Source organism: Dryobates pubescens, chromosome 1 (genome assembly GCF_014839835.1).
Source record: "Dryobates pubescens isolate bDryPub1 chromosome 1, bDryPub1.pri, whole genome shotgun sequence".
Taxonomy (NCBI): domain Eukaryota; kingdom Metazoa; phylum Chordata; class Aves; order Piciformes; family Picidae; genus Dryobates; species Dryobates pubescens.
In genome coordinates, this window is record NC_071612.1 from 6,768,748 (window position 1) to 6,792,991 (window position 24,244).

At 42.7% G+C, this 24,244-nt stretch overlaps 1 protein-coding gene across 12 annotated transcripts in view; it reads right to left on the bottom strand.

Moving 5' to 3' along the window:
* CADPS (calcium dependent secretion activator) overlaps positions 1-24,244 on the bottom strand; it is a 230,486-nt gene that overhangs the window by 32,888 nt on the left and 173,354 nt on the right. For 9 of the 12 annotated variants that reach the window (XM_054160939.1, XM_054161028.1, XM_054160993.1 and 6 more), the window contains 5 exons: positions 18,643-18,799; positions 17,552-17,693; positions 10,329-10,475; positions 7,033-7,188; positions 3,873-4,020 (listed from right to left, as the gene is read on the bottom strand). In XM_054160939.1, coding sequence (XP_054016914.1) covers positions 3,873-4,020; positions 7,033-7,188; positions 10,329-10,475; positions 17,552-17,693; positions 18,643-18,799 — 750 coding nt within the window. The remainder of the gene's footprint in view (positions 1-3,872; positions 4,021-7,032; positions 7,189-10,328; positions 10,476-17,551; positions 17,694-18,642; positions 18,800-24,244) is intronic. The other 3 variants (XM_054161022.1, XM_054161013.1, XM_054161004.1) reach the window with 1 other exon arrangement.

Genomic DNA, 24,244 nt, shown 5'->3' on the forward strand with positions numbered 1-24,244 from the left:
CCTCACCCAGGCTGGAGGACAGGCTGGCACCACCATGCCACAGGCTGTGATCTACTGGGCCCGCCCAGAGGAACAAACACACATTGAAAAGATATATTTGCATTTGCAGTTCCCACTTCCATGTCCTGCCTTGCAGGTCAAAACATATAGGAGTCCCTAATGGGATCTCGTTATGATTAATCTTTTTAATGCAGAATTAACCTTTGTCAGCTCCCAGGATTGAACTGGCAGTTCCCAGCACAGCTGTAGATGTAGCTGCAGGGTGATGGGGACCTCTAACAGCTGGGTATGGGTAGGAGCTGCTGATGTCCTTGGTATATACAGACAGGACTTCCTAAGGGAGATGAAGAAGCATATATTGGGGGTATCTTCTCCACTGCATTTTTCCTCTGCAACTGTGTTTTCTGCATGTGTGTAAGACCTCGCAACCAAGGATTTAGCTCATTGCTTTCACTAAGTCATGAGTTTTAACTCAAAAATGGCTGGCTACATGCAAAACAACACACTGGAATGCACTGAGTGGTGCATTTTCACTTAAAAGCTTGTTTGAAAAGCAAATTAAGAGCCCTGATGGAATAAAACTGCAGCTTGGAGAGCAGGAGAGGACCCTGTGCACACACCAAGGCGGCGTTGCAGGACTCTGGTGCCTCATTCCCATAGCAGCTGCAATCCCTGGGGCAGACTTGGAGCCAGGGCCGGTGACCATGTAGAACTGGGCCTGTGAGGCTGCGGGTCCTGCTCCAGGCAGCCCCAGCAATGTGCACTCTGCGCTGCCTGTGCCACAGCCCCAGCTCCACCTCAGGAAGATGAGCCTTGACCAGGACGGGGTCAGGGAAGGTGGCGATTGGGAAAAGGGCTGCTGGGTGCTGCTTTCACAGCCACCTGGCACCTAAGCCAGCCTTTCCAACAGCTCCTTCCAGGTTCCTTACGGAAATGCCCGAGGTTAAAGATCGCATAGCTGGTTTGCTTTAGCCAGCATAGCCCCCGCTTTCCATTGGGTTCGTTGCAGCTTTCTATTAGCTCCATTATTACAATCCATAATCAGTGCACTACAATGATTCAACTTGACTTTATGTGATGAGTATCTTGCCTTGTCATGTAACAGATTGTGTGTACGTTGTATTTCTCTAAGGACCATCTGACCTTAGATATTAAATAGAAACATACTAGACCAACTGAGAAACATTTAATACATACATTTATCCCCTTAGATGTATTAAAAATTCAGAGGAAAAATAAATATTTAAGATGGTAAAGTATGTTTACCAAATGTTTTAACAGCTGCCTTTAGAGACAAGGAAATGGAAATGAAATGATGGGTGTTTGTTTCACTGGGGAATGCTTGCAAAATGCATTCAAGTATCTGTTAAAGTGAGTGTAACTGAAGGTAGTCTTAAAGGGAAGACCTTTAGGGTGAGAGGGAAACTGTGGCAGTGAGGTCAAATAACGTGTTGAGTCTCTGCCTATATACAGCTTGCACCAGCAGAAAAATCAGTGATTTGGTTCCAATAAAAAAGTCTTCAGCTAGGTCTGGGCAAATGCCCCTGCCTGAACACTCTGGTGGGCAATGTGAACTGTCTGCACAGGCACCATGTATTTCAGGAGCCACATGACAGCTGTGGCACTGATGGAAGGTCACATCAGCACGTTCTGTCTGTCCTTTCCTCCCTGTCTGTCCCTCCCCAGTGGGGCTGCAGGTGGCCCTGGCAGAGCCATGTGGCTGCTACACACCAGGGCAGGGGGACAGAGGGACTCAGCGATGCACAGACCCAGCTCCCAGAATTATGGAGGAAGACACAAGCTTGAAACTTGTCTTCTCATTCCTCTGAATACGACTGTCTCATCATTTCCTCAGGGACTGCAAGAGGTAGGGTGGTTTCGTCCTCCCCTCATGGGCTGTAACGACAGATCTGTATCTGAACTCTTCCAGCAGGACCTTCTCAGCACACAGGTTTAGACAGCTTCAAGGGGAGAAGATGAAGGCAGCTGAAATATGGAGTGGCACGAGCGAATGGAGGGGAAGGCAGGAGCACTCATTAAAAGGAAGAAAAGAAAAAGGGAGGGTATATAAAATTCTGCAGCCCTAAACAGTAACTTATGCACTGATAATTTACATCTGCTTTACAGGTCTATTAGTTCAGCTATCTGTTAAAAACCTCATGCCCTGGCAACTGCTGCTTGCCACAGGAGCTAGGCTGTCTCCAAGCTGCCATACCAAACACCTTCTTGAAGCGGCACAGGCAGATTTGCAGAGCTAACCCCCACTGCAGCTGAGACTGGCAGAGAAACGACCACGCTGCCGCCTGCTCCCTTCTCACTTGCACTTTGACTTGGGCTGAAAGTATGTTGTGATTGATGCTCAAGACTTGAAGGAAACTGTGGCAAGCACAGAGAATCACAAGTCAGCATGGAAAGATGCAGTGTGTGCCTGGTCACACCATATTCAGACACTGTCGATGTTATCAGCCTTGTGCCATCTGAATACTTAACCTGACAGCTTTATGAATGCAATGAGCTTTCTCTGTCATGATATTGGAATCTGCTTGATCTCCAAAACATCCCCATCCCCAGGGACAGCTAGTGTTATGGGGTTTGATCCTGGTTTGCATTGGGGAGCACCGCAATCATGGCCCTTCCTGGCTGACAGGGCATTGTCAGGTCTGATGCTGCAGCAGCTGCAGGCTGAGAGATTTGGGGAGATAAATGGGTATGAATAAAGAACAGAAAATGGTAGAGGAGGTCATGCCCAGGCCTGGACAGCAAAAGCCCACTCAAGATCTGCCTCTGGTGACCTGGAGCACAAGGGAAGAACCTGATGATGAGCAGTATGAAACCCCTCTTGCCAAGTGACTGCCACAAATAAAATATCTTAACTGAAACATGTATAATAAAAATAAAAAGAATAGCTGGATCTCATCCAAACCCCACTGACATCAGGGCATGGATCCCTGCTGCATCCAGCGGCCTTTGGAGCAAGTCCTCTCAGAGGAACAGATTGAGGTAAACAACTAAAAAAAAAACAAAACCCAAACAACTTGCAATGATTCACTGCAACATCTGACCATGGAAAGTTGTAGCAAAAGGGCTTATCTAGGAAATGCTGACAGGCAGCAGGATAGGAGAGTCAAGCAGCATTTGTGAATTTTTTCGAGACTGGTATATGAATATTTAATTTGGCTTGAAGCCACTGTAGCAAAACAATCATTTCAATACATTTACTATAGTCCAATTTACTTTTTAATTCATAGATCGATGAACTTCAACCTGCAGCTATGGCTTCGGAAGAAAAGAACATATCAGCAATTAATTAAAGCAGGTCTGTGTCATTAAGAACCTGGAAATCTAGGATCATCGAGTGTGCTCAATGCTCAATGAAGTCACAGCAGCTGGAATTTCAGTCTACTTTTGCAAGTTACCTATTTTGGTGGGGTTTTGGTTTTTTGCTTTTGTTTTGTGGTTTGGTTTGTTGTTTTTTTTTCTCTCCTTACAAGCATCACAGCAACAACTTGGCACTTCTGTGTTCCTTATGCTTGTCTACAGAAAACAATATACAGAAAGTGCATTGCCAACACCTGGCTCCAAGGTGCAGTTAATGACTCAATACATATGGTCATCATGCATCAACCAAGCTTAAGAAATACCTTATGCATACCACAGTCCTTGTGAAAAGCCACTCCTAAGTGACAGGGATTCCAAAAGTTTATATTCATTAGACTTATTTGAGATCAACTCCCTGCATATTCATCTGCGCAATCTACATGGAAGGCTAAATCCACAACTGATAGAATGTCTCTGAAACTAACACAGCAGGAGATAGGAAGTTTCATGACGTTGCCTTTAAAAGCTGTGAGAGGAAGAACCTGCATTTTTACCTCTTGGCCCATTTCCATACTGCAAAGCTTTGTCGACTGAGCTTTGGCATCCACCATGACATTAAACATGGTGCATATTGATTGAGGGACTCGGAAATCTGTTGATCGGCTGGTTTTCTGCAGCTTGACTTCAAAAGCAATCCTGGTTCTGTTAGGGAGAGTAGAAAGAGATGTTTCAGTTGCTTTTATGCACACACTGAAGTTAGTAACAATAAAAAAAAATCAAAATAACGTGAAACAAGACTGATAAGAGGTCAAGAAATCAGGAAGTCAAATGCCACTGGGAGTGTTCTGGCGCAATTGGTACAGATGTGCTTTTACCAAAGCTGATTCCCCAGTTTAAAAAGCAACCCACTCTCCTGAATATGCACTGTTTATAAAGTGTGCAATGGTTTCAAGGAAACCATGGCTTTCTCATGCTTGATAAACAGTGTGATGATGTTACAAACAGCAGTGTCAATGTACATCTATAATTTGGGTGCATTAGCTGATTTATAAGCACAGACAAATACCAAGCCCAAAAATTAAAGGAGGCTCCTATTGCTCCATGGTATCAACTGCAAACAACAGACAGTTGTTCATCACTTGACTGAAAGGACATTGCCAGACCATAACATTTTTAGGTCTACATGGTTGTATTTTCTTGCTGAGTGTTCCTAATTATCTCCTGAGTTCACAGACACGGTTTCCCCAGAGAGCACCTATTCTGGAATACATCTGCCCAGGGAGGTGGTGGAGTCACCGTCCCTGGAGGTGTTCAAGAGGAGATTGGAGGTGGCACTTGGTGCCATGGTCTAGTCGTGAGGTCTGTGGAGAGAGGTTGGACTCGATGATCCTCGAGGTCTCTTCCAACCTTGGTGATACTGTAATCTGCACAAGCTGTTGTGCCAGTAGGAACGCACACTTTGCACGAGCCCACACCTCACTGCTCCCCTGAGGTTTCACTGAGCTCAGATTTCACATCTCCAGCAGTTAAAAACCATGTTACACCAAGAGTTTTGTTAGGCCAAGGACTCTATAATGTGATCCCATGTAATATTTTAGAACACCAAGGCATTTGTGACTCTAACAAACTCTGTGGTATGATAGGCACTGCCTTGCCTTTCTTTGGAGCCCCCCCTGCAGATTCTAGAGGTGCTTCACTAATCCAACCTAACACAGAACAATTATCACATCAGACAGAATCCGCCAACAAATTAACATAGGAGCTTCAATTTAGAAATAACAAATAATATCAGCTGCAGCTCAGGAATAACTGATCCTGAATGATCCCCCAAGGGTTATGCAAATGAAAACTCATTTACAAATGTGAAACTCCTGTTCTTGGGATCAGATCTGAGCTGGTACATAGGTCCTTCTGCCCAAATTTACTAGCGAAACAGGCCTTCCTTGGAAGGGCTGCTTTCCTGACAGCACTGAAATACAACCCAGTGTGGAAGGCGGGGTGGCTCCTCCATGGTATTCAACAGTTCAGAGACAGACGCGAAGAAAAATGTTGTGTCAAACTGAAATTGCTAAAGAAACCTTAGCCAGGCCCTGTTTGCAGGTGATATAAATAGGGAAGGCAGCATATTGGTTTACATCAGCAGTGGCATTTGAACTGATTTAATTACCAGTGCCAGATTTAGCCTGGACTCGGGGACTAGAATCTTGATAATTACTGAAAGGACCCAAAGTGACTGGGATTTTCCATCTCCTTGCAGAGATGAGCATGTTCCTACTTACTTATGCTCAGAACCATTATATATAGTCATACCATTACAAGCTGGGCCAGGTTTTTACAGAGGGACAACATATTTGAAGAAAGGTTGAAGCAGTTGGGAAAAAAGCCCTGGCTTCCCTGCACATAAGCTCTTCTTCAGATGTACCTGGAAACTTGTTTATTCTTCCCAGTTATCTCAGCTGAGCTAACCTAGTCTGATTTCTGCAGATCATCGCAGCTATAACTGCACTGCAGGTGCAACAAAGGTGTCTTGGCTCCAATTTAAAACAAACAAACAAAAAGAGAAAGGAAGTGTTTTGCTGGTGGAGCTGGGAGCAGAGCAGAGAGCAGAGCTCCAGCACCAGGTTTGCTCTGAAGGGACAACAGGAGGACAACTGAAGTTCAGCGTTCACGTCAGCCAAAGAACCAGTAACAAGCTGCTGCAGTAAAAGAGGATTTGCTCAAAGCCAAAGACATCACGACCATCTTGGTGCACTCAGAGTGGTGCACTCCAGAATGGTAAGAGCAAGCCTTGAGCTGCCTGGCTTCCAGCGGGCGAATCTCCTGCCTACATCTCAGGGACTGAATGTGCCTTCTCCTGCAGTGACGTTGCACATCCAGACTGCGAGGAACATGTGAACAAGAAATGCCATGCTCACACTTGCAAAGTGGCCAGGCAATTGTGGTACAGAACAGCAACATCACACATTGCAGCTAATATTAGCATGTACCAGCTGCATTTGGCATCCATTTTATCCTTTGGTTTGTCTTTTTGTCTATTAATTTCTGCACAACGGAATGCAAAGTTCATTTCTTCCTCCTGCCTCATCACTTCTGATGGCAAATGGACACAAATTACCGTGGGAAGGTTGGAAATTTAAGCTCACCATTTTGCTTTCAAAATGACAGCTGCCTCTATCTTAAAAAGTATTTTAAAGAAATCTCTGCTTTGGAAGATCTGCAGGTGAATGTGCTATAATGTGGCTGATGATACAACAGCTTTTCTCAAGTGGCAGCAGCAGATGTGAAACCTGTGTGCCAAGCTATACTCTATTCCATTTCTGGGATCACTTTTTTGATTGTTTTTTTAACGGATCTGTGGTTTTCAGGTGGGTGCTGGGATCTTACTTAGGGCTATGCCTTCAGCACTCAAGCCCACTGACACCAAACTGCATTTACAATGATATGTGCATCCTCATGTGCAGCACCAAAAGAGAAGTAATGGCCTGTAAAACTTGAAGGAATGGGTGATTTATTGCCTTACTGTGAATGTGCACTCTCCAGAGTCTCAACAAAGAAATGCTTGCCTGGGAGAGTCCACAATTCACACCCGTGCTGGGCAGACGTGAGCTGGGGTCACTAATAAACGGTGAGTGAAATGAAACCTAGTTGATAATAAGACATTAAAAAAACCTCCTTTGCATCCAGTGAGCATCTAGTTTGCTCATGGGCACACACCTTTTAACGCAGGACTCGATCATGTCACTCGCCATGAGCTTCAAGCGTTGCTCTAAGTGTTTTCCAAACTCCTCCTCAGGCCAGTGCAAATCCCGAATGAAGGTCTGTAGGGCATCAAGTTTCCAGAACATATCTTCTGAAGTGCCTGATCCATTGCTGGCAGGGCAAAATGAGAATAAAAGTCATAAGTGGCATCAGGCACTTTGTAACCTGATGTGGAGACCATTCCTGCGACAAGTGTGGAGCAGACAGTAGTTTTATACACAGGACAATGCTGGCAATCTCCACCATCAGGATTTTGAGTTTTACCATACATTTGCCTAATCTACCTTGCTGTCATAACTCACAAAACTTTCCAGACCAGATGAGTAAGACAACATCATGAGTTACATATATTAAAAGGAAGAATATGCGTATGGTAAAAATCAGCCTTAGTTAATAACCACATTGAAGTGGGTGATTATTAAGAATTAAGGCTTGAAACCGTGGTAGAAAATCCTCAGTCAGTAATAACTGCCATACCAGACTGTATGCAGTTATTAAGATTTAGGGTGTCATGCAATTCTCCCCCCGCTCTGAATTGTACCTTGAGTTTGCCATGTCCCTCCCCCCACAGTGAGGCCCCATTTCCAGGTAAGGGTCAGTGCTAACAAGTGGTGAGCGAGGGCACACTTTATCTCTTGAACAGCTGAAAAAGAATTGGGGTAAATCAATTGAACTAAGGGCACTAGACATGTCCAGGAGATTTGGCAGGACTGACCACCGTACCTTTTCAGAGATGTGCCTCTTGCAAAGGCATCTATGGGACAACAAATTTCCATTTTTGAAAAGAATCATTTTGCAACATCTTTGATCTGTCACAAAACTGAATTTCTCTCCCCAGCATATATTCTTGTTCCCACACCCCTGCCCAGATGGAAGTCTTTGGTCCTGCAGTGTGTAGCTACACCGGCTCTTTTCACAGTATAATTATATCTCAAACCTCCACTTACAGAATAAAAATACAGAACTGGATTGCACTCTGTGCAAAGAAATTGATGCATCCGTAACTCTTTTCTCTCCCTTTCTCCTTCTCCCTCATTTTTTTCCCCAGAACAATTACCAAGGGAGCTTCAAGAGTTTCAACCCCCTCCTCGCATACCACTAATGCTAACACAGTAATTTAGAAGCTATTTAACACACCATGCATTACCACTCGTGCTGACATCATCTATAGAAACAGGTGAGGGCGGGTGTTTCTATTGTGACAGATGCCAGCTGCATTGAGTTAATGCTAGAGGAGGTCAGAGCTAATGCACACACGGCTACTGCAAGGTGAGAACCCTGGTCCCAACATGCTAGAGGGGTCCTGTTGGGCTCCTGTGCTAACAGAGTTAATGAGATAAAGAATGAATCATCTTGGTTGTAGGAGAAACGTATCTGACACTAGGCAACAGGTAACATGTCCTTGATGGAGGGGAAGGTGAGTAGAAGGAAACCAGGCTGATGAAAAGATTAAGAATCAGGCATTTCCTTTAACCAGGGGGACCAGTTTGAACAACAGTCTCAAATGTTTGTCTTCTGCCAGTTTTTAGCTGTGCCTGTTTCAGACCTGTGCTTGGGTATAAATGAGCTTAAACAGTCTAAACCCAGTCTTGGAACTGCACGAATTGATGTTGTAAGTAATTAAATATGCACAAATAGCAATAATTGGTATTTACAACAGCACCATTATGACATTCATTTAGTTGCAAAATTTTGAAAGTATTATTCTTGGTATTTTTCTCATTTTTTGATTAGGTTCTGTGCTAGGAAACAATACAGAACATTCATTTCCAAGATGCACTGTTAATGTTTTGCTTGTGAGCACCACAATTACTCTAGTCACGTGAGCAGCTTGCAGCTTACCATTGATGCTCAAGCATTTTCAGAGGGGTTGTCCAATTTTCTGACATGACATGATTCTTATCTTTTCACAGGCAATACCACAAAGCATGCACAGAGAAAGATTAAAACTTTCAAGGACTCTTTACAGACAACTGCCTAAGCTAGCCTTTAATATAGCTATCTTAGCATGAATATGAGTTGTATAGCTTTGAAACATAAACAACCATACTAAGATTGAAAAAGTTTTAAAAATCTATTTAAAAAAGCATCAACCATTAGTGTTTGCTCTGCTTTGGTTCATTACTACTGCTCTGCAATACAGCCTGCATGAGGCTAATGGCAGAGGTGTTTTGGTGGACTCCAGGTGTAGATGTAATTGAAGGCATTTCAGTAACAGTCAAAGGGGTAGTTTTATCTTTTAAGTGAGAAGAAGGTAAGGAAAAAGCAACACATCTGTGCAGTGCTGGCTAAGACCACCCTATGCCAACCCTAAATAACCCTCCAGGAATTCAGAAAGAGAACTGGCAAGATCTTACTTCCTCTGCTAGGATATCTTGGGAGATGAGCTATCTCAAATGATGAGATTTGGGTTAGGCCCACTCTTTACACTGCTTGGTGGCTGGGACACTTCAGGGAAATCTGCTCTAAGAAGAGAACTTGCCTAATCTGTGCTCAGGATTTGTGGTACATGCCCCCCGTGAGCTCCACTCATGCACCCTGGGATGCCTGCACGTGGAGCTGGGAGCAGAGAGCACAAGGCTCCTACAGATCGACTGCTTTGACACTGTCCCTGATTTTCCAGGTCATAATCTAAAGCTCACACTGAAAATGTCTTTCATTGGTTGGTATCAGCGTTATTCAGGCTGTAATGATGGCTGTAGAGCTTTCTTTCCTTTCTGGGGCCTCCACCAGAATGAATAAAAACTGTTGCAGGGCGTTTGTCTTTGTTAAACCATTTCATCAAAATCAAGACACAAAAAAAAAAGGAAAGCATTATCTGGAAAATAGAGAGCTTGAATTATACAAAATTCACTTTTAGATCTACATCTGGTCCACAGAAATTGGTTGACTGGCATTGAAATTGTTTCATCTTCTCTTTTGGACAAAACTCTTTGCTGAGACATATAACGTCGCATTGTAAGTTCTGTGGTTCGTATGTTGTTCAGACCATGTCCCATTGTTGACAGCTATTTTGTAAAGCCAGATACTTGCTCAAACTCTCAGTGGGAGTAAGACAAATTTTCAAGATTTATACCAAAAAAATCCCTCAAAATACACATGCCAAAAATTCACTCGCGTCTCATTCAGAAAACATCTAATTAACTGTATCACTCTTTAAAGTTTTATATAATGCAGAGAAACAAACAATACATATCCATGCCAAGATTACTTTAAATTTAAATGAGATCTAATTTGAACTGAATACACACTCAGAATCATAAATAGCAGCCATCCATGACGGTGCAGAAAAGCTAGGCATTTGTGGGATGCCTAGTGGGATGTTAACTGGTAGATTTGGTACTTTAGGGAGATTCACATTTGGTAGATTCACATTGGGCAGATTACTTGTTAAACTCCTGTGGAAGAAACAGACAGAAAGAAAAAATACCATAACAGTGACAATGCAGATGTAGCAGAAGCACATGACACTCATAAACAAATCTGCAAAGTTCACAGCACGAGGACAGTTAAAAACTAAAGCAAAACATTTCAGAAAGAAGCATGAGTATGGAAGCTTAAGTGTACTGGATTTGCAGTCTGCAATAAATGAGTTACTGCAAAGAAAGGAAAAAAAGGAGAAAGGAAAGAAGAATCACAAAGTAGCAAATTAACAGAGTATATTCAAACACCCATGGAAAATAACTCAACCTCCGAGTCCTGACACCATTTCAGATGGCAGACAGCAGTCTTTCCTCAGAAGAATCTCTCTCCCAAGGAAATGAGCCTCAGGTCTTAACACTAGAGTGTAGAGTTCTTACACTAGATAGGTTGGATGAAAGAACTAAACTAAGAGATCTGCTAGAGAACTGGCATTCAAAATGATAAACCAGAGTTTGAGATTTCAGCTCTGCAGAAGTCCTGATGGAATTTTTCTTGCCACCAAGTTCAAAAGTTGTGATCTCACACCAAAATCTGTTTATTTTGTACTTTAAAAATAAGAGAGAGATGCTCCTCTGGAGCAATTAAATGGTGAAGCAGAAGGTTTCTCCTCAGTGAAGATCCATGACCCCATCCTGCTCTTGCATTCCTGGGTGTGCAGAAAATGGGTCCCGCAGGTTGCCCAGCTCTACGTATGCACTTGAATGAATTGCATTTAATAAGCAGGAAAAGGGGTAACGGCTTTAAACTGAGAGAGGGAAGAGTTAGATGAGCGGCAAGGAAGAAGTTCTTCACTATGAGAGTAGTGGGACACTTGAACAGGTTGTCCGGAGAGGCTGTGGATGCTCCATCCCTGGAAGTATTCAAGGGGGCTTTGAGCAACCTGATCTAGTGGAAAGTGTCCCTGCCTGTGGCAGGGCATCGGGACTGCATGATCTTTAAGGTTACTTTCAATTTACACCACTCTGTGGCTCTATGAAATCTAGGAGTGATAAATGAGCATTTTTCTTGGGTGGAAATTGGCCATGGGGTGATTAAGACTTTCAAAAGTTAATTTAGGAAGCATGTCCACTTGGGCATCATGCCTTCAGACATGCAACTACTAAGCAAACAGAGATCTTTAAAACAGGGTGTAGTGTATTAATTTGATGCAACATACTTTCCTGGAACAATTGGAGTGTAGCAGCACATCATGGCCAAAGTCTGCAAAAATATCTGACATATTTTAGGATGCTAAGTCTCTAGATGTTATAATTGCTCTAATTTTGTTTTAATGAGTATGTCATCACAGTTAGATTCTATGCAAAGTAAAATTGTCATGGGATTTGGGAATCAGAAGCTGTTTTCAGACATATATCTTGTTTCTGCCTTAATCTAATAATACTATATGGTACACTGGGACACAATCCACAGATGGCTTTACAGTCCCATTTGAAGAGCAAAGCCAGGTGTTTTGATGCTATTTTCACCAAAGCATTATTTGGGCTCAGCGAAACGGAATCAGGACTTCAGAATTTCACCTTCACCCTGTACTGCTGAAACTACTGAAAGCTTTTCTATTGATGTGCAAGGACACAGACTCAGTGTTCAAATGTTCCTGCTCTCAGTGACCACACCAGGATGTGCCACCTTAGGTGGTCTCTACCATTCCCCTGGATTACATTAGTTACTGTACAGGCAGCATTATCTGGATTCTTGGAAAAGTATCAAATTATGCACTATGTCCTTCAAGGAATATTACAATCTTAGGAAATTCCTTCAGTCATATCTTGAACTCCATTTCTTACTGCAAGTTTCGTATATCAAAACCCCAAAAGAATGGAATTGAGCTGGCTACGCTGAATAAATGTTTCCTAAAACAACAGAAGATTTGAACCTCACCCCTCAAGACCTCAGTTTGTTGTCAGTGGCAAGTCTTAGGGAACAGGCTTTATCCTCATCCTCCCTTTGTGACTGAAAGTATTTTTCCAGTGGGGGGGTGGGGGAAGAAAAAAAAAAAAAGAAGAGAGAAATATGTTCTTGCTTTCTTTTGTTTCTAGTTTCTTAGCAGATCTGGCTTCGTGCTAGCTGCTTGTTCTCTTTGTTAGGCAGTAAGCAGACATGAGAATTTACTAATGTAACAAAGCTGTCCATTGTTTCCATTCATACTGTATCTGCTGTTAAGAGGATGTGATTATTGAATGAGACACAGACTCCATAGTGATTGAGAGAGTGCTAAATCTTCAGAAATGGCAGTGCATGTGGTTAGATACTGATATGGAATAAATAAAGAAATAGCAAGAGGTGGACAACATATAAATGTATAAGGAAAAGCAACTTAAATAGCTTAGCCAGATGGTAAATACATAAATCAGAGGACCTTTGGTTTTAATATTAAAATTCAAGAAGTGACAGTGTTATATTAATAAAAACACTGTATTAATAAAATATGACTTCTAGAGTAAACAGTATACTATATTCACACGGAAACATATTTCTTTTATACAACACATTATTTTGCTGATGCAAGGATATGTTGCAAGAATAAGTTAGTGCTCTTAAAATAAAAGAAACAAAACAGCAAAATAATGGAGTATATTATGTTAACATACAGTAACTAATTTTAAAAATATTCTCCTGAATTGACATGCACAGTTTTGCAGGTTCAACCAATCTAATTATCTGACTAACAGTTGCAGTGAGACCTGTAAAAAATGATTAATATTACCAACAAATGTTCCAGCCTGCAGTTGCTCAGACCATAAAACTAGAGGTCCAAGATGGGAAACTGTTTCTAGAAGCCAGCCATGCCTATTTAATATAGATGGCTAAATATAACCTCAGCCATCAGGCAGGGAATGTGGGCATTTGCATCAACAAGATGAGGGCTGTCTGATTTAAGACGACTCAGCTTCAGGATCCTGATACGTTTGATAAAAGACACACACTCTGGAGCTGTACTGCTTGTTTTCTTGGCTTCTTCTGATTCACTCCCATTTGTGTCTGATAGCTGTGTAAATGGTTTTCACCTGTACTGTCTGCTGGGGAATTCTCAGTACAGACTGGCAACATAACCCTGGACAACATCCCAACGCTCATGCTGTACTGTAGCACCGATCACAGGACTCAAGTCCAATTGCACAGGGGCTGCCCCTCTAGAGCTGCCACGGTATTAAAAGGAGGGCGGAAAAATCACAGCACTTTTACTGAGTTGCTTCCTGGCTTCAGAACAGAGCTAAGTGAGATTCTTGTCCATACTTAAATGCTCAGCTCCTACAGGATGCCCAAAATGATTTAGTGATGGAAGAGGCAAACTCCTGTCTCTTCCATCACTATAAACACTACTTTACTGCCTAGGCTGAGCAAATGCTCAAGAACAAACCTTTACAAAAGCTCTGATGTGAAGCAAAGAGCTTGATAGCAAAGTAGGCAGTCAAATCTGTGCTCTTCCTCTGACTGACACCCAGAATAGTAACAAAGATACTCATTTTCACTACGACGGTGTGCCTTTTAAGGGGAAACATTTTTCACTAGCATCTTGTAGTAGCACAACCTCAGCATACAATTAGTATAATCACACTGTTTAAGTTCTTACATTTATATTAATGATACATTTATAAATAATTTGCAAAGGGTTAGGGACTAATTAATAGATGCTAAAGCCAGGAGTACAGTGCAGTAGAGACAGCCATAGGTCAGTCAGTAACATACTAGTCAAGCAATTGAAACTGGTTGTCATTGCATTGGCTTTAGCAATTGCCTCAAGAGATCTTTCAACACAGACACACACACACAGAGACGCACACACACACGTACGTGTCTGCTGGCTGCAAGATAAATCAGCCTTCTCCGAGAAGCTAGCAGGAAAAAAACAAAACCATTGCAAACCCTACTTTTCCAAGACCTCTCAACTCACCAGAGAACAGACCTACTCTGTATCCTCCGTATTTGGATGACTGTGCGAAGGACAAGTGTTCCACATTTCTCTGCGTGGATTCATACAAGCACACCAGCTGCTCTAGCTATAGGGCACGGACCCCCTGCAAATTCAGCAGCTCTGCAGAGGCAGATTACATAGCCCTCATGAGCACATTACATCGATGCTTTCCCCCCCCAATGCTTTCAATCCTTAACAGTATCTCTCTCCCTATTTGTGATTTCTATACCTAACTCCTCATAGCATAAGGTGCAGAGTATTCAGCAATGAAAATAGAAGAAATACATGCTTGCAAACTGCCATCTGGTCAGGTTACGGAGGGCTACATATTTCAGCCTTGACTGCAAGCATGAGCATAGAGAAACCCTTGCTAAAGACTATATTGTACATTGTGGAATAATTTCTCGGTTAACAGGAGATAATGAGATTTCTTTCTCACAATTTGCTGTAGAGATCCAAAGCAGGACAACTCTAAGCTCGGTGGAACGGGCAGCCACAATTATCTGCCTTTTCTGGCCAACCTCAAGGCCTTTCTTCGAAGCAGAGCAATGCCATGAAAACACATACTGCAGTGTTGCCAGTTCCAAAAAAAACCCAAAAATCAACTCTGCTGGAAGGTGATGTCTTGGATGGGATTTGGTTGGTCCAAAGTATTTGAGAATCAATAGCCAAAAATTCAACTGTGCTGCAGTATGGACAGGTGAGGGGAGAAGGCAGTAGATCCAGAAGGACAAATTGGAACAAAGTAAGTCTCTAATCTAAGTTTTTCTGCATGATCATTGTATATCAGACAAAGAGGAGAAGGTATTCTGCTCAGGAGGCAAAAGATGAAGATGCTTTAACATTTAGTTCTGACCAGCACATCAAGTGTGTCATAAGATGCTAGGAATGACAGCCCTTTTTCCCCTTACATGGTACATGCCACCCTCTGTGCATCTGCTGGTGCCCTTCATCACTAGGTCTCATCGCATTAAACCAGCATTTGCAACTTGCACTTCTGTGTGTGAGACACAAGAACAAAATGCTAACTAGTGAAAAAAATAATCATTTTGGTGCACCTTTTCACCAGATGGACACAAGCTTCTTGTGAAAAGCAGCCACCTTCCTCCTGGAAAATCTTTGAAATACCCAAGTCCATTCTGGGTTTTCATTTGAAATGGCAACGCTCAAAGCACGCTATAATAACAGAATTGTAGAACTGGCTTGCAGAGCCCAATTGTTGACCTGACACCACCATGGCTATTAAACCATGTCCTGATGTGCCATGTCTACGTGTTTTTTGAACACCTTCAGGGTCAGTGACTCCACCACTTGCCTGGGCAGCCTGTTCCAAAGCCTGACCACTCTTTCGGTAAAGAAATTTTTCCTAACGTTGAACGTGAACGTCCGCTGGAGCTACTTGAGGCCATTCCAGAAGGGAATAACAATTACAGGAGAACTAAGAAAAGGCCTTTTATAGCTATCAAAGATAATTTGAACATGATAGGTAATAGGACACCCAGGGACAAAACATTTTGACAGGCAAGTGCCACAGGCAAGTACTTATGGATCTCTATAGGTTAAACCACTAAGATCATTAAAAGCCAAAAGGATGTCAGCTTCTGACAAAAGTAAAAACAATGAATTGCCTAGTGACTTCTTGACTGAGGTGGACAGGTCCACAGAATTAACTTCTTCTATTTCCTAAGAGACCAGGAAATACAAACAACTTATTCGTTACTGAAGCAGAGCTCTGAAACGAAAGTTAATGCTAACTTCGAAGTGTAATTCTGCTTGAAGGACTGGCTGTAAAAATGGCATTCTCCTACTCGAAAGATCTATTTCTTGTATGTTTTCTGGGTCACATCTGCTTATTTGAAACAAGATTTTTTAGGATTTTTAATCCTGTTAGCCTGCAGACCAAAGACAGCAAATGGAAAGTGAGAGAGGCTCCTGAATGCCAGCCACTTAACCCCACTCAAAACAGAGGGGATGATCAGGTGTCAAGAAAAGGCCTGAGATTTGGCAGGCAGAGCCCTTATGGATGCTGAAGAAGTACAAGAAAGAAAAGAAAAAACCTGGGTACTCAGACTCCAGGTTGCATATGGGAGGCTGGCTGCTGAACAAAATCTTTTCCCTGTAAATGGAACATATTTGGTGTGAAAAGTCCTGAAAGACCACACGTTCCTTTATACAGCAACCTCCAAGAGCACAGCACCACTGAACTTTGCCTGTAGAATCACAAACAAGCAGGGAAAATAGTCTCCCCAGAGGTCACCTGCTCCCAGTCCCCTGTCAGAAGCACTGTCAGAGTCAAGCTGTTTGCAAAGAGTCAATACTCCTCTTTTAATACCTTTATTAGAAGGAAAACTCTACATTTTTCCTTTGGATTTGACTTGGCATTTTAGAGAAAGCATGACAGGGTTCAGCAATGCTTCCAAACCTGTGAAATACCAAGAATAATCCAAAGCACACACCACATTTTTATCAGTCACCAGCTCTTGAGTTCACTTTGGGTTCTCTCAGACTACTCATTTCACACTGGTAAATTCCTAGTTCCCCAAATGTAATAAATGACTCTGCTTGTGAAACCATGTTTCACTGTGGTTTCTACATGCCTAATCTTACAGCAAGGGAGCTAAGACCCATCAGAGCTGCCCTGGAACAGGTGCAGCCATCAGCTGTGGGGCTGACATGAGCAGCACAACACTACACTGTCCCTCCATGGATGGGTGATGAGTTTTGGGAAGAGTAAGTATCGCAATGATTCACACAGGTTATAGGGCTGGACTGAATATAGTGAAATAAGGGGGGGGTGTGTTTTGAAAAGGAGCTATTCAAGCTCAAAAGCAGTAGTGGAAAAGGCCTTTTAGAATGGGATCCAAAAAGCCATGCCAACTAAGAAGGTTTTCACATTTTGATGCTTCCATGTACAAAGGCACATGGTTCAAAGTGAGGTAGCAATGCATTTCAAAAAGCAAATACCACTTCCCTCATTAACTTGAAAACCCTGAAGACATACGGCCTTCTATTTTGAGCATTAAACTAGAAAATCTAAATCACTCTCTGCATGTCCAGTCTAAGGTTTGCTACTTCATCTCTATGAATCTCCATCCATTTGCTCTCAAATTGTGATTGTATCAAAGGAGGTTTCCTTACTTTACTGGCTCCCATGACTCCCGCTCAAAGCCCCTGTGAATTGACTGTGCAATTGAGGACTCCATCAGATCGACATATCTAACAACAAGTGGAGCAAACAGGTCTTGGAGGTGTTTGTGGAATTTTCCATTCAACAAATTATCTAGAATAGATAAATAAAAGTATAGTAAGACACTACTGTTACAAAAACCTCTGTAACAAACCACACCGTGGCACTTCATTACACAATGAATTTGTCAGCGAACAGGAACAACTTCAAGAACATAACAGGAGCTGCCATCAGGCACCAGCTTACAACAAAGACAGCAGGAATGGCTTCTTACTCCAAACAAATAAACAGACAATGAATCTTCTTTTCTATTGATGTCAAACTTACAAATACATTATTACTTCCTGTGAATAAAATGGACGTAAGAAATACAGCATGGCAAACACTATGGCTGTAGCAGGTAGGAGAATCATTTAATCTACCATGATGCTGGAAATTGCTCTCTGAGGATGACTCCCTGGCACCCCGCTCTAGGACCTCACTGGAGGCAATGCCAGTTCTGCCACCAGCTCCCCAGGGAGCAGTCAGACCACCCAGGAGAGTGACAAATCCTCACAGGTTTTGAAGGCATAGGCCCATGTGCTTTGAAGCAGAGCCTTATTGTCCACAGCACTATTCTTATGAACTACCCCTGCTCCCATTTACTGTCATATTTTCCTCCCTTCAATAAAATCTTTTAAAGCAGGGACTGGTTTATGCCATGTTAATAAATGCAGTACACACACATAAAACAATACACACATTTAATGACAGCGAGATAGAGTACCTAATTCCCTGCTTATCAGGCAGCCACTACCAAGAATCTTGAGAAGATGAAGCAAAATAAAAGCTCATTTTCTTATCTTTGACTGAGACATTTGATTTAAAGGGTGTCTGTGTGGCTTTTTCTAGTGAAATGGAACAAAATCAAGCTGATGCTAAGAGAGGATGTACTGTAAATCTCTACCCATCTCGGTTCGCTGTACAGTACGGAGAGGCTGAAAGTATTGTCAGTAACCTGAGCTGCCCACTGAAAGAGAAATGATCAAAATACAATACATACAGTCACTACGGAGGGAATCGTTTAGAAGCTGAAAGAGTGGAAAGCTGTCCCAGGTGTCTGGGGGTTGCACCTCTAATGCAGCATCCATATCCACGGCAAACAGTGACAGGAAGGTCTCCGCGTGCTCAACCATTAAGTCAGACCACCAAGCAAAGGCCTTCAGAGTTGGCAGAAAGAGATAACAAAGAAGTGTATTAGTTCTAATAAAGCAAAGGGAAAGATGTTAGGTCCCATATCTAAAGAAAACAAACAAAACCAAACCAAGTTAAAAAAAAAGATGCATCCCATTGCAACTACCTTTATTGTAAAGAGAACAGTGCTTTTCAAGTGCTAGCCTGCACAGAGTGCTCATCACAGGAGTTAGGGACTGCTACTTTAATATAAAGTATGTTTCTTGCAGAGGATCTGTTCAGAGCTCCACCGTAAAGGCACACAGCTGTAACGTGGCAGAGAAGGTTTCATCTGTTCAATTTACAATAAATGACTTTATTCATCTTTAATTATGCTAATTATCAGGGGGAAAAAAAAACTTAACTCGTTCTTATTCTAAAGTACAGAAATTTTGGAGTTTCTTCAATGAGCTTACGGGCCTTCTGCTGTGTTTTCCAACAGTTTATTTTTTACTGGGATTCACTGCTTCTACTTGTCTTGAAAAATGAGAAGCCTTCGACATTAATAACTGCCCTGAATCACTCACACTCTCCTTTAGAGATACTTCAAACATCACCAGTAAACAGCACTGTTCATTTTACATGGTTAGCTATACACACCCATAGAAACATACTACCACCTTCATAATGTTGCTGGATAGGAAAGTGATTCCAAAGCTCTATCATCAACATGCCAAGATTGGGGGAAAAAAATGAAAATTAAAAATAAATCTACAGCAAGCCTAGATTTTTACAGAGGCAGGGGGCAAAACAACATATCTAAACTTGAAAACCAAAAAATGCCGGTGAAGTAACTCATTCTCATGCACATGGGTCCTTCAAATTGACTGTGCGGGCTCTCTGACGTGGCATTCACATCGTACACGGCTCAGATGTGAATGCTGCGAACGCATGCATGCGTGTTTAGTAATCACTTCTGGCTGGGAACATGCAATATGAGAAGTGCTGTCGTTAGGACCATGTGCTGTCATTTTGAAGCGATAGGAAATTACTCAGGGACTTAAAAGGATCTAAGAAACAGCTTTCTGGCACTTTGGAAGAAAAAGAAACTCTAGCATAGGCAGAAGACCAAAGATGAAACGGGTAAGACTGGGGAATAGATGAATTCATTGGAAGAGGAACTGCCAGTCAGGGAGGGGTTTTTTTGTAGATTTTAGTGGACATAAATAAGCAGAATGGAATTTCTCAGGGTTCAGCTTTGATTCAATGATGAACTGCATTGATGTACAGAGCACAACTCCAGCTGCTGGTTCATTTGGCCATGGAGAGGGGAGCAGTGCCCCTAAGCCAGGTTACTACCATGGACCTCTTCAATTCTTCCTATTTTGGCCACAATTCTCAGCTGCCACTGATATTGACAGGGTTTTTTTGGGGGGATTATTTCCCACTCTTTTGTTCCCCCAAAATACAGAACATTGCCTTGCAATTATTCCATGAGCTGATATAAAACTATTGTGAAGACGTGGATAGGTTGGACATGGCACTGGGTGTTATGCATCCAGAACATATCCAGGATATAAAATAACGAAAATAACCAATTAACACCCAAATTAGTATTGGGCCTACCCTGTCATGGAGGTGAAGATGTGGATGAGGTGGGTTATGTCATGAAGGCATGGCTTCAGTGCACCTAGGGGCAGGCTGGGCAAATGCCATGCCTGGAGCAGCAACACCAGCAGGTTACAGTGTCCCTGTGGCCATGGCATGACAACAATGTGGCTACAGTGGGCTCCTTCATCTGCAAACTGCCCCCAGCCTCCCAAATGGGGAGGAAGTCATCAGCCACCACTGCAGCAAGACCTGTCCTGGGGTGCTTGGAAAGCTCAGGAGCAGTGGTAACAATAGGCCTGGCTCTTTGCAGAGTAGTTACTCTGGAAAAGCTGATACTGAGATGAGGGAGCTTGGAAGGCTGAGTGCATGTGGCAATGCTCTTCAGTTCTTCACACATCTGGTCTTGGTGTCCAGCTGAGTGCATGGCTGAATGCCTGGTAGTGCAGCATCAGGAGGTGTTGAACCACTGCAAAATGCACAGGAATCAAAAACATCAAGACTCATATCTGCTCCTGATGCCTGCTCAAACCTTCTCCCCAAACCGCAGCTGGGAAACAAGTGGATGCTGAGCCATGGGGCTGTGAAGGATCCTCTCAAAATGAGTAGTGATCATCTGAGGTTTTCAAGGAGGATGCCAGGGCTATTCTTGCACAGATGTGTTTTCAATGGCTGTGCCTCTGACTGCCAAGAGCCTGCTACACTGCGTCCCCATCAGATACTGCCCACAGGTCTGCCGGCAAAGAGCAATCGCTAGGAAAGACCAATGGCACCTGGTATTTTGTGGGGAGGGAAAAGAGGGGAGGCCAAAGAACATCTTCTGCAACAAATTCCAACACAAACATTTCAATCCTGCAATAAAAATCTGCTTCCATGAAAAAATGAGGAAAAAAAAAAAAAGCAGCTCATTTTAAGAGAAATTAAGAGGAAAAACGTGATCATTTGTGGAAAAAAAAATATAATATGCCCAAACACAGTTTCTCTTTTGCTGAAGAAGTCATATTTTAGTTCCATAAGTCTCCAACTTATATCAGGATCCTCAAACCTCCTCCTCCCTAGCCCTGGTGAGCAGGACCTTCCTGCAGTGGCAGCAGTAACATCATACTTTGAAAATGTCTTTCAAGATGGTAACATAGCATTTATTTACCATCTACTTACCTGTATTGCTTGAAACACAATGTAAAGGGAGGGGGGTGGGGGTGGGGAAGTGTGCTTTCTAGCCAAACACACCTATTATTGTATATTTTACAGATGGATACACATGTATATATGTATGACCTCAAGAAGTTAAAATACATATATACATATACACATATGTATACATAGAGAGAGAAAACACCAGTTTCGAAATAGGTGAATGCCATCGTCTCTGGCATTTGTCATCAGTCATCCAGAGGACTGGAAAGGCAGCTAGAAGACATCTGATGGGAGAGATGACACAATGCCAGAGACCTGCTGCTCTCACAGACCACAGATGTAGGCACAGTGTTTCTGCTGTATTTCTGCCTGTGCTGGATGCTTTTCTCTTTCAGGTAAGACAAACCCAACTGACTACATGTGGTTCTTCTGTTGTAATGGGTTTTGAATATTTTCCATGCTCTGAGTATTAATATCCCGGGTTCTCATTAGGAACCATCTCCTCTCTGCCTGGATGTCCGTGTGGGGAAAAAAGGGATGTGTTTTAACTGCCAAACGTGTTGGCTTTCAGTAAATGAGGGCACGTCTTCACTACGCAGTGCAATTCAATTTTTTTGCTGAACATCCAAAGCGGACAAAAAAAGGGCACCTTGCAGGTCAAACCTTCTCCAGGTGAATGGACAACATGCCAAAAACCCCTCACCTGGAATAATTTGAGACAAAAAAGTGCAATACCTCAGCAATTCTCATTGCACAGTGAGAATAGAACATGTTCTTGCAACTGCATAATAAAAGTAAGTGATAAACCACCCAGCCTCTTCTCTCTTTTCCTCTGGGTGCAATTCCAAGCGTGCAGATAGCTGGCCAACTGCTTGTACACAGCTGAAATGCCACAGCCACCCTCAGGACAGGGATTCTGTACCATCAGTGTGCCGGACTACTGGAGACAGATTAGTTTCACCATTCCAGGTCACCATTCAGAACAAGGGACCAAGATGTCCCCTATCTATGATGGCATTAACTTTCTGTCTCTAATCAAAAGCTTGTGACACAAAAGAGAAGAGTTTTGAGTCTTCCTCTTGATGAGGATCTCGTCAGCGTGTCTGGCTGAATACGACCAGCCCTGTAACAGCTTCTGTCAGAAGTCTACCATTGTCAATGTCATCTTTGTTTTAACAACAGCTCCTTCCTGGCTGGTTGTACACCAAGCCTGTGCTGGTGACGAGTGGAATAAAGCTCTCATTATCCTTGGACAGGTTGCAGTAGGTGGAGCAGCGCTCTCAAGCACCCCTGGCTGTTGTAGAAATGCACTTTACTGCACTCTTCACCCTGGATATTCTCTCTCTACATATAAATACTGTATATCCAGTACAAGGCACATACAGACAAAACCAGAGGAAGACCACTACCATTCTAGGCACTGGTGTAATACTTAGTCCACCTCCACCACAGTGTGCTAGAAGTCAGGTGAATGCAAAACGACAGAGGTAACAACAGGCTAAGGAGAAAGTCCAGGCAGGTAGGGTTGTGTTGCGATGTAACTGCAGCGCTTGTAAAATATACCCATTGCTACATGCATGGACCGGACTGTTATGCCACATTTACCCTCCTGTGTCAGGCTACCAGCTCTGCAAGCAGCCGACTCCAAGCTGCTGTTACATTCCTCGGTCAAAGGTTACAGAAGCCAGGGCAACCCGGGTAAAATCCCAGTAGGAAACATGGCACTGAGAGGGCATGCACAGAATATGACAGGAGTGACTCGTTTCGTTCGGTTTAGTCACATACCTCTTTCCCCTGCCAGCATCATCCAAGATTGAATGAATGAACAGTAGAAAAACAGGGAGGAAATTTAAATATGCAATCAGGCATTAGTTGGGTGTTGTGGATTGTTGTGAATTACCAATAAGTTAAATTAGACTGCAAATGTAATATACACTGGAATGATTTTTTAGGTCACTGTGAAGTTATTTATCAAATGTTCTTAATGCAAAATATAGTGAGTATATTATATATATATATATCTAAATGGGAAGGAAAAGAGAAAATAGTGAATGAGTGCTACATTACCTACAGGCATAACCAATAACTGTTCACTCTGAATTTCAAACTGATCAGCGTTCCAATGCGCATCCAAGAGCACCAGATTTAAAGAGAACAGAGGGCTCAATCCTGGAAATACTTACACAGGGACACTGTCACTTGCTTGGGCTGAGAGCAGGACTATAGCCAGCAATGTCAGCTGTCACCCCACCACATTGTGGGATCAAGTGTTTCCAGGATCAAGCCTCATCATTTTGTGGTTTGTATTTGACTATGACATGGTTTCAGTGGATCTAAAACATGAATCTTTTTGTTAAAGTGCTTTGAAGAGTTAAAAGTAGTTGCATTAGGCCTTAGGTAACCCAAAAAATGAGTAACAGAGAACAGTTCATCCTAACCTCTGTGACCAGTAACTGAGGTATTCCCAATAAGCCAAGGCAGAAGAGGTCAACAGGAAACCAGGTGAGTTAATCATGTACTGCAGGGGCCCAGGGAAACCCCTGGAAACCTGAACGCTCAGAAAAGGATAAAAAAAGAATGGCTTTGGTTTGTGGTGGTTTTCCTTGTTCCAGCTCTGGACAGCAGAAGCAGTAAGCTGCTGCTGCAGGGACCCTGATAACGCTGTCTGGAGGCACAAACACAGGACATTATTTGGAAATACAACCTTTCTGGAAAGTGGACAGCCTTGCTCTTGTATGTAGTTGCTG